General features: G+C 40.8%; 1 protein-coding gene across 1 annotated transcript in view; it reads left to right on the top strand.

The window, feature by feature from the left end:
• Window positions 1-553: 553 nt before the first annotated feature.
• Window positions 554-11,154, top strand: part of LEMD3 (LEM domain containing 3) — a 64,980-nt gene continuing 54,379 nt past the window's right edge. Inside the window, exon 1 of the mRNA XM_032420365.1 lies at window positions 554-2,128. Coding sequence (XP_032276256.1) covers window positions 604-2,128 — 1,525 coding nt within the window. The 5' untranslated portion in view covers window positions 554-603. The remainder of the gene's footprint in view (window positions 2,129-11,154) is intronic.

Raw genomic sequence — 11,154 nt, 5'->3', positions numbered from 1 at the left:
TGGTTTACTCTATCTTTTCTTTGTAATAGAGGAGAGGCTTCTCAAAAAGAGCAGCGAGAGAAACTCACTTTTTTCTTTTTTTTTGTAAGTCAAGCGGGAAGACAAAGTGAAAAGAAACCAGGAGTCAGACAGGGAAATTGCCAATCTAGTCTGGCCGTGAGGATTTCTTTTAATCTTTCTAGGTTCCCCGCGGCAGCAGGAACTGGATGGGAAGAAAACTAATGCCTTGAACTTCAAGGCGTATTTCCTTTCAATTATTACTGTCCGGTGGCAGGAACCTGGGAAGAGGTCAAGGTATGGTTTAGGAAGAGGCAGCTCCCGGGAAAGGCACTTGGAAGGGCACAACAGAGAACTGCGGGTGAAGGCGACCGAAAGGAGGGAGAAGAGTCCGCCTGGTTACTACTTGGATGGGAAAAACTCTCCGCCTGCTGAGCCGCGCGCCGCTCAGGTGGCCTTTTCCCGCTCAGGTGAGCTCCTCCCGCGCCTCCCATTGGTCAAGGCGCCCGTGGCGCTGGGAGGGCGACGCAGCCCGGTCTAGTTCAGGGTCTAGGGCGGCGCGTCACTTCCGGTAGCGCGGAGCTTGTAAAACACCCTGGAGAGAAAATGGCGGCGGCAGCGGCTTCGGCGCCTCAGCAGCTCTCGGATGAGGAGCTTTTCTCTCAGCTCCGCCGTTACGGCCTGTCTCCTGGCCCAGTGACGGAGAGCACCCGCCCGGTCTACCTCAAGAAGCTGAAGAAGCTTCGAGAGGAAGAGCAGCAGCAGCACCGGTCTGGGGGCCGCGGCAACAAGACGCGGAACAGTAATAACAATAACACGGCAGCCGCCGCCGTCGCGGCGGCGGGACCGGCGGCGGCCGCCACGGGGCTGGGGGTCCGGCCGGTCTCGGGCGACCTCTCCTACTTGCGGACTCCTGGGGGCCTGGGCCGAATCTCGGCCTCGGGCCCGGAGAGCCCCTTGGGAGGGCCCGGGGGCGCCTCGGCCGCCCCCACGGCTGGCAGCAAAGTGCTGCTGGGCTTCAGCTCGGACGAGTCGGACGTGGAGGCCAGTCCCCGGGACCAGGCCGGCGGCGGCGGCGGCGGCAGGAAAGACCGGGCTTCGCTCCAGTACCGCGGGCTCAAGCCGCTGTCGGCGCCCCTGGCCGCCAGCGAGGTGACTAACAGCAACTCGGCCGAGCGAAGGAAGCCGCACTCGTGGTGGGGGGCCAGGCGGCCGGCGGCTCCCGAGCTGCAGACCCCGTCGGCGAGAGATGGAGCCGCGGAGGACGAGGAGGAGGAGGGGGACGACGGAGAGGACAGGGACCCAGAGGCCGAGGAGCCGCTGTGGGCGAGCCGGACCGTGAATGGCAGCCGGCTTCTCTCCTACAGCTGCCGGGAGAACTATTCGGACTCGGAGGAAGAGGAGGACGACGACGTGGCCTCCAGCAGACAGGTATTAAAGGACGACTCCCTTTCCCGGCATCGGCCCAGACGGAGCCATAGTAAACCTCTCTCTTCGCTGACTGCTAAATCTGCCGGCGGCCGGCTGGAGACCTCAGTTCAGGGAGGGGGAGGAATCCCGATGAATGACAGGGCGGCGGCTGCGGGGAGTCTAGACAGGAGCCGAAACCTCGAAGAGTCGGCGGCGGCGGAGCAGGGAGGAGGGTGTGATCCCCTGGACTCCAGCCCCATTCCTAGGTACCGTGTCAACGCTAAGAAACTGGCCCCTCTCCTGCCCCCGCCACTGACTGACATGGACTCAACCTTGGATTCGTCCACAGGCTCCCTTCTTAAAACCAATAATCATATCGGCGGTGGGGCCTTCGGTGTGGACTCCCCCAGGATTTTTTCCAACAGCCTCCCTCCCGGTGCGTCGGTGGCTGCCTCTAGTTCACTCAGGATCAATCACTCCAATCATACGGGCTCCAATCATACCTACCTGAAAAACACATACAACAAACCGAAGCTTGCCGAACCCGAGGAGGAACTTCTCCAGCAATTTAAACGGGAGGAGGTGTCCCCTACAGGGGGTTTCAGTGCCCACTACTTGTCGATGTTTCTCTTAACTGCTGCCTGCTTGTTTTTCCTAATATTGGGACTGACTTACCTAGGAATGAGAGGGACAGGAGTATCCGAGGATGGAGGGCTCAGCAGTAAGTATTAAACCCTCTGGGTAAGGTAACAAAGGGGATGTTGCTAGGGGTCTCTTGTAACCACACTGGGCATTTTACACGAGGTGACCTCTGTCTGCAAGAACATAGTGACACGGCAGCAGATCAGGTGCATTTGTGTCCTCTTTCTTTAAGAAAGAACATTATTGCCATTATCAGAACGATAGCCCCATGCCTGGTTTTAAAATTTCTGTGTATGGTCTATTGGGGAATTCAGAGCATCTTCTAAAAGAACAAAATGTTACAAGCCTGTTAGTAAAATGCATTTATGTGTGTGACTTAAATTTACTTTTTAGCCTTAAATTAACTGTGTGTGCAGATGCCAGTTAATTAACAATTTTGAAGTATTTTGATTGTTATGGAACATCATAGATGTTTTTTCAAATTCAGTTGTGATTCTAAAAGGCAATGTAAGAGCTCTTGAAATTCCAGTTAAATATTTTGGAATATTAAGTTCTGTAGTTCTATATTTTCTATAGTTTCTGTATTTCCTTTAACGTGAGCGAATATAGAAGGTAGGAAGACACAGCTCAAAATTAATTGCCCAGGGGGCGCCTGGGTGGCTCAGATGGTTAGGCATCTGCCTTCGCCTCAGGGTCCTGATCTCGGGATCCTGGGATGGAGCCCGGCGTCCGGCTCCTAGCTTAGCAGGGAGTCTGCTTCTCCCTCTCCCTCTGCCTCTCCCCCTGCGTGTGCTCTCTCTCTCTCTTTCTCAAATGAATAAATAAAATCTTTAAAAAAGAACTGATTGCCCAGGCCAAAGCATCTTCCCTCACACCAGTGAAAAAGTAGCGGTAGGGCAGGGCAGGAGTTTACCATTTATCTGGTATTGGTTTTTAGGCCCTGCCATTTACTTGCTCTAAAGCGCTGTGGGCAGGTGTGGTGTGTTCATTCATTCAGTAAGCCCAGCATCATCTTCTATGCTGTAGGATAAATCAGAGTATTTCTGTCCTTCAACACAAGAGGATAAGTACAGATAATTTTGTGTTCTGTGAAGGAAATAAGGATGGAATAGTTGGTATAGGCTACTTGAGAGATGGTGAGAGTAGCTACTATTTGAGGTGAGACCTGAAGCAGGAGGAGACAGCATTGTAGGGAGACAGGAGAGCATGCTGGGCAGAGATGATAAGAAGAAAGGCCTTGAGTTGAGCAAGAGCGTTCCTGTAGGTTAGAGTGGTTAGGATACCTTGAGCAAGGGGGAGTAAGCAAGAGTTTGAGCTTCCCTTTCCTTAACCTCTGAGCCTCATTCTTCTGTATTAAATAGGAGTAATAATTTCTGCTCTCTATGGGCATGTTGTAAGGATCAAATGAGATAGTTTATTAAATAACTTTACATAAAGTGGCATTATTCAGAAGTTTAGATAAAATTTGTTGTATTCCTGGTAAACTACGGTATGTATGTAAAGAGAAATAGTTAAGTCATTTCTGTAAATATTTAGTAGTGCATTTCTTATTCAGCGTTTAATTTTTATTCCATTAAAAATACACTGTAGACATTGATACAGAAATTTGAATCAAAGTATAATGAATCCTTAACTATATTATATATTTGATTTACTGTATACCCTGGTGGAAAGAAGTGCCTGCTAATTCAGTTAGTCTGCACACCTAACGGTGAATAATTTTCCTCCCTATATTTATGTATTCTGAATCCTTTGTCATAGTATAATGGTTAACCAGAGCTTAACCATAGGGTTCATTGGTCAAATAGTGTGCTTAAGGAAATAGTTTTACTTTGAGTAATAATTTCACCAGAAGATTGTAGGTTATATATGAGAGTAAGCTTTAGTAAGCTTTTATTAGTTGTCATTTAAATTATGTAGATTAGCCTTTTAAATAGTTCTTAATCATTTGGTCTTTGAAAATTTTTTATCAATACCCTAGTTTTATTAATTAAATTACTTTTATTAATTAAATTACTATAAGTCTCTGCTTCCTCATCTGTAAAACTAGGGGGTTGGAGTAGATGATCCCAAGATTCTAACTTTGAACTGTCCTACCAAAACAACTTAAGGATCAGCCTGCAGTGAGATTAGGTCATGACAACCCAACAAAAGAAAATGGAGATGTAGAATAGATTGACTATCTTAGGCTCATGTGGTCATTATATAAAAATTGTTTTCCAATTATAAAAGACATGATTTTTGTAGAAAATGTGGGTAGAGACCTATGAAGCAAAAAATGAATGGGTATTGTATACCTCTCCTTCTTGTCTCCCACTCACCCCTGGTATAAATAAGTTCAGATAATACCTCTCAAAACTTTCTTAATGCTTTTCATGTAAATACATATGTTCATATATATGTGTGTTTTTGTGTACATTTTCATTCAACAATAGAGTGACTACTCTGTGCCAAGCATCATTTTAAGCTTTCTGGGGGTGGGGGGAGGGGAGATGTACAAGTAAACAAATAAGAATTTGAGAGAGTGATAGTTGCTAATACAAGTTAATGATAGTAACTTTGCCGGGGGTAGAGGGATACGGAATATTACAGGTGAGCAGGCCTCTCTAAGGAGGTGATGTTTGAACTGAAACCTGAACGTCTTGAAGGAACTAGCCATTGACAGGGAGAAAAGCATTCCAGGCAGAAATAACAGCGAGTGCAAAACTCTTGGGGCAAGAACCGGCTTGGCAAGTTGAAGCATCAGAATAGAGTGGCCATTGTGGCTGGGATATAGTGAATGAGGCAGAATGGCATATGAAGGAGTCAGAAGTAGGCAGGGGCCAGGTCATAAAGGACCTGTAGGCTTTGAGGGCCACAGAAAGGAGTCAGAATTTTATTTTAAAGTGATGTCATACATATACATATCCTGCAACTTGTTTTTTCACTTAACCTTGTATGACGAGTTATTTTCTATATACTAAGTTTAAGTACAAGGCATAATTTAAAAATCTCACTCTCCACTGGTCCCTAGAAAGGATGAGAACATCCTATAAAAATGTTAAAATCTCTGCCACCCTGAAAATGTTCTTCAGCCCTCTGTTCTCCTCCAGCTGTTCCTGTCCTCTCAGCCAAGATTGTTATCTCTTGCTGCAGCTGCCATTCACTCAACCCCTGTCTAGTTTAGCTTTCTTTACCATCCATCCCTCTGTAACTTCTGCTTCAAGTCACAAGTTACTCAATTGCCAAATCCAAGAGAGGCATTAAAGTTCTTATCTTTGCCTCTTTGATCCATTCAATACAGTGATAACTCCCTTCTTTGTGCAACTCTCTCCTTTCCAGACTTCTGTATCACTACTCTCTCCCAGTTTTCATTTACTCCTGTCTGTCTGTGTTTTAAATATTGGTGGTCTCTGGGACTCTTGTCTTTGGTTCTATCCTTTTGTATAGTTTCTGGCTAATACCTCTTTTTGCCTTAAATGTTCTCTTCTGAGTTCTAGACTTACCTATTTGTTTATTGGACAGTTTCTTTTGGATGTTCCAGAAGTACCCATCCTCTGTACTCATTGGCTTTCCTTTCACCTTGTTTCCCCTACTCTGTTCCCTGCTTTAGTCAATAGCACTTCCATCTACCCAGGACTCAAGCTAGGAACTTTGAATTTATCTAGATTCCTTCTTCTCCTTCATTCTCCTACCAAACCTCAAACCTCAATCCAGTTGGTTACTAAGTCTTGTAGTTCTACCTCCAATTGTCTTTTGAATCTTTTTTTCTCCATCATTGTTGCTCTAAGTTAGTCTTTTGCCTGATCTGCTTAGTCTTCTGTCAGGTGTCCCTGCTTCTAGGCTGTAGCTCTTCAATCCATTTTCAGTGCCAGAGCAATATTTCTAAAACACAAATGCAGTAATTCACTCTCTTGCTTAAAATTACTCAATGGCTTTCTCTTACTCATTGGATAAAATCTAAATTCTTCGGCAAAACTGTTCATGATCTGACTATGCCTGCTTTTCTAGCTTCATTTCCTACCAGTTCCTCTTACCACATTTTACTTTCCGGATAACTGGAGCTTTCTGGATACTGCTTGGTATTCACTGAATATGTCATGAAATTTTGTGCCTTTATGCCTTTGCACATTATTCCCTTCTTTGGGAAGGTTGTTTCTTCCTCTTTGAACTGCTATTCATTCTTAAAAGTGTCACCTCTGGATATTTTTCCTGACTCCCATCCTCTTTACCCTGGAATTTGGGTATACTCAAATAAGATCTTATACATCCTTCACAGCATTTATTATAGAGTATTATAATTGTGTACATCCGTTGTGCCAGTTTGATTACAGTTCCTTGAGGAAATATTTCTGTAGGAGGAAGTGAATATACTGGTAAAGGACACAGGCTTTACACTCATCTCTGAGTTTGACTCTCATTTCTCTCTTATACTTGCTCTGTGACTTTACTAGAAGATAACTCAGTTCCCTCATATTAAAAATGCAGATGGTAATACCTGCCTCAGGGTGGCTATAAGCATTACGTGAGGTAATGTATGTAAAGTTTTTAGTGTTGTTGCCTGGCATAGGGGAATTGCTCAGTAGACCCAAGTCACATCAGTGTCCTTGGCGCAAGTTCATTCCTTAGTAAATATTTATTGAAAATGATCACATATCAGATACCCACTTTACGTGCACTGAATCAACTCATCATCAACTCAGTAGTTGGTTATCTACTCAGTATCTAACAATACTCAGTATTGGGAAGGATGCAAAAGAAATCTCATTCTTGCGGAAGCCTCCACTCCACTATTAATAGTCACAAAAATGATTAAGAAGTATATCAGATATTAGATGATAAATCCCACCCTTTTGTAAAAGGGGAGAATTCACTGTGAGCGTGATCAGCCTCAAATGATCAGAAACTCTGTTTCCAAATTTGGACTTGATTCTGTAAGTTGAGCAGTAGGAATCCATGGAGGTTTTTAAGCAGAAGACTAGCATGATCAAGTTGATCTTTTTTTTTTTTTTTTTGGTAAAGATTTTATTTATTAGAGAGAGAGCATGAACTGGGGGAGAGGCAGACTTCCCACTGATCAGGGAGCCTGATGCAGGGCTCGATTCCAGGACCCTGGGATCTGACCTGAGCCGAAGGCAGATGCTTAACCGACTGAATCACCCAGGCGTCCTTATAGTTGCTTTTTTTAAAAAAATATTCTTTTCCAAGTAATTAGACTAGCCACTTGTTCCAAAACTTGGTGTGTATAATGAAATAGGCATAAGGATTTTGAAAAATAGTTGTTTCCCTCATTCTTGAAGAATGAAAGCTGAATGTTACATTTAAAGTTTTTCAAAGTTGACTATTTTGTAAGGAAAAAAAAAATTCTAGGCCTCGAAGAATATTCCTGGGAACACCAGAGGTTTGTATATCCCAGTTTGATGATTTAAATAAAATCTACTCTGTGGAAATGTCTTTCATTTGAAAATTATCTCTAGAATAATTTAAAATAAAAATCATCAGAGTGAAAACATGTGAATTCCCCATGAGTATATCCAGGGAGCCTAGTTTGAGAAAATTGGCATAGATACCAGGGCTTGGATTAAGGAGGCAGATCTGGGTTTGAATATTGGCCCTTGCTTTTCTATTAAAAGTTGCTGAACCACTGTGAACCTCAGTATCCTCATCTGTAAAATAGAATTAAGTGAGAATTAAATGGAATGATGCATGTAAAGTACTTGGCTCAGTACATGACACATGATAATACTAGTAACAGTAGTTAACCCTGTGTAGCATTATGTGCCAGGCATTGAGCTGGACAGTTTTGTTATTTAACCTTCATGAGGTAGGTATTTGTTCCATTTTGTAGATGAAGAAAGTTGAACTTGCCCAGGGTCATGTGGCTAGTAAGCACAGAGGCAGTGTTTGGATTCAGATAGTGTGTCTTAAGCACTCTGCTTGATTGCCTTTTAACATGTGTAAGTACGTAAGGACTGTGTATGTGTTCTCTACCATTATTGTTATCCAGAAAATTATGAAAGATATGGATGGGCGAAGCAGATTAATGCATGAAATCCTAGAAATGCCGGAATAATCTATGAAATCTAACAACTTTAGGACAAGGAGGTATAAATTTGTACTCAGGCAACAATTAGGAATCATGTGGGACTATTTATCCTTACTTAAAGTTTTATTTTATTTATTTATTTTAAAGATTTTATTTATTTGACAGAGAAAGACAGCGAGAGAGGGCACACAAGCAGGAGGAGTGGGAGAGGGAGAAGCAGGCTTCCCACTGAGCAGGGAGCCCGATGCCGGGGCTCGATCCGAGGACCCTGGGATCATGACCTGAGCTGAAGGCAGACGCTTAACGACTGAGCCACCCAGGCGCCCCTTACTTAAGGTTTTAGATTAACTTATTAATTCATTGATATATGAGTGGGTCAATCTGCTGGAATATAATGCAAACTATAATATGTAAAACTGTAAAGCATGATACTATTTCTAATTTTTAAAAGATTTGTAGTCTCAAAACTGGTGGGTAAAGTGGTCCTCTGATTTTACATTATTACCACTTTAAAACTTATGTTTTTCCATTGTTCAATTTTCAAGATGTGAAGACCTTTAAGTATAGTATAATTGTGCTCCAGTTTTTTGCTCCTTTAAAAAAAAACTTCATATGTGTTTTTTCTATGCTTTTTATTTCTTTCAGTGGAAATGATCCATTCTGTAATTTCAGGGATACTTTTTAAAAATCAGATATTTTCGGGTGCCTGAGTGGCTCAGATGGTTAAGGATCTGCCTTCGGCTCAGGTCACGATCTCCAGGTCCTGGGATCCAGCCCCATGTCGTGCTCCAAGCTCAACGGGGAGTCTCTTTCTCCCTCTGCCTCTGCCTTTCCCCCTGCTTGTACTCTCTCTGTCTCTCAAATAAATAAATAAATCTTTAAAAAAAAAAAAAAGTTAAAAAAAATCAAATGTTTTCATGATTCTCAGTAGAGTTGTAAAGTTTTAAAACTAACTTCCTGCTCATTAATTATTTTATATTAACTTTACCTGTCTGAAAAATATTTTATATAAATAAAAGGAACCTTACTGCAAAGAAATTTATAACATCAGCACAAAGAGATTTAATCTAGTTTATAAGTAGTTTAAAAATGAAGTATACCTTAAAGTATTGGAAATCTCCTAAATATATGGAAAACAAGTAGTAGTAGTAACTTCTTTATGAAAATTATAATGATACATCTTTATTTTAATCTTACATTTATTTTACTCTAAAAATAGCTACCATTTAATTTGGGAACATAACCTCATACTAATTGTGGAAATTGTTAATAACAATTATTGTTTGATAATTTTAGATTTTGACTTCCATACTCAGAATTTATTTTTAAAAGATTTTAAAGTGAACCAGTAGCAGTATATTTGAGCAGTAACCTTGCTTTGCTGTTTTAATAATGTGTGCTTTAACCTGAATCTCACAAGTGATAGTTTTAAAAAAAAAATCTTGATTTATTTAATAATCTTTATTAACACTGTCAAAATAATTTTTAAACGAGTTGACCAGGAAGAAAGTATTTAGGTTTTAATATTTGTTTTATATAGTTAAATTTTACCTGTTTGACATCATTCCTTTGAAAATTTATTTCTAAGGAAATTAACTTTTTAAAAGGATTATAAAAATTTATACTAATGGAGATAATAATGTCTGAAAATAGGATAACAGATCATGTGGAAGCCATAATATATTTACTTTTATGGTGTCTTAATTTTTTCTTTAGTTCTAGAGGTATAGATTTAAAATTATACTACCGTTTTTGTCTGGGTAGCAGATTTATTGCTCAATGGCCACAGCTTTTTGCTTACAATGATATCAAACTGCAAGCTAACATTTAGAAACAAGGCTTGGGTGCAAAGCTATGCAAGAGTTTAGTTCAGCTGTCCTGAACTAATTGAGTGATAAATATGCACCAACAATTGCTTCCCGCCTTGAATGTGACATGAATAGGAAAAAGTGGTTTAGGAGCATTGAACATTTTAACACATAGCAGAACATTAATATTGTTTTGCAATTAGAAATAACCTTTTATATGTATATGTGTACAAAAGGAATTTGCTGATTATGGCAAATTCCTGAAAGTACTTTATACTTAATAAAGGAAGCTCTATAGGAATTCACCTAGATATACTTTTTTAAACCTCCATATACAGAGGGTCATTGAAATTAATTAGGAGAGGGGGGAAAATCTTAGAATAACTGTTTCTTCTAGTCCCTGGGCTCTGGCTTAGACTCTTGGTCAGCCTGATTAATGACTTTGTAGGTTTATAAGGGTACCTCCCATGGTGTCACAGATGCTTTCTTGTTTGATTTAGTTCACTTGAAGCAAAATTAAGTTTCTCCTATTCATTCATCCAGTTCACCCACTTACAAATTACTTATTGAGCACCTACTATGTGCCACATAATATCAGAAGATGAGTATATACTTTCTAGAACTATAGGAGTGAAGCTCTTCCCCCAGATACATACACTGCTTCCCTTTCTCCTACATTGTGGTGGCATTCGCTTCTTTCTCCTAAATATTTAAGCACTAGCTATCCCCCAGAATTGAGATTTGGTTACCATGCAATACTGTTTAAGATTTGTTTATTGTGACTTAGGAAACATAACTTGAAAAATTAATTTCTGCAAATTTGAATATGCCCTATGATAAAGTTTACCACAGTGTATACTCTATACAAAAAAAGGTTTCATTTCTTGCAGATTTTTAGAAATATTTTAAAAAGTAAAAAAGGAGACGTGAAGAATGAATTTGCCAAAAATGAAAATGTTATCAGTATGAAGTGTTTATGATTATAGTTCAAGATGTTCTAGAAGTATTCTTATGCTTATGACAAAAAGTCCTGTTTTTAAAACATGTCATCTCCAAATGTTCCTTCTTTCAAATTCTAAAGCCTTAAATGATAAAAGGATTTATTGAGAATTTTCTATGTATGGGCAATTATCTTAGTTTTTATGAGGGGAACTACTAATATTATCTGAGAAAACTGAAATGTAGATGGAATATGGTTACAAGTGACTTGTCCAGTATCCCATAGCTACTAAGTTTTGGAACTAGCCATTTGAACCCATGATCTGATTTCAG

The sequence above is a fragment of the Phoca vitulina genome, unplaced genomic scaffold (assembly GCF_004348235.1).
Source record: "Phoca vitulina isolate PV1807 unplaced genomic scaffold, GSC_HSeal_1.0 scaffold23, whole genome shotgun sequence".
Lineage (NCBI taxonomy): Eukaryota > Metazoa > Chordata > Mammalia > Carnivora > Phocidae > Phoca > Phoca vitulina.
Note: the sequence above shows the minus strand (reverse complement) of the source record. Positions and strands in the feature narration are given on the sequence as shown.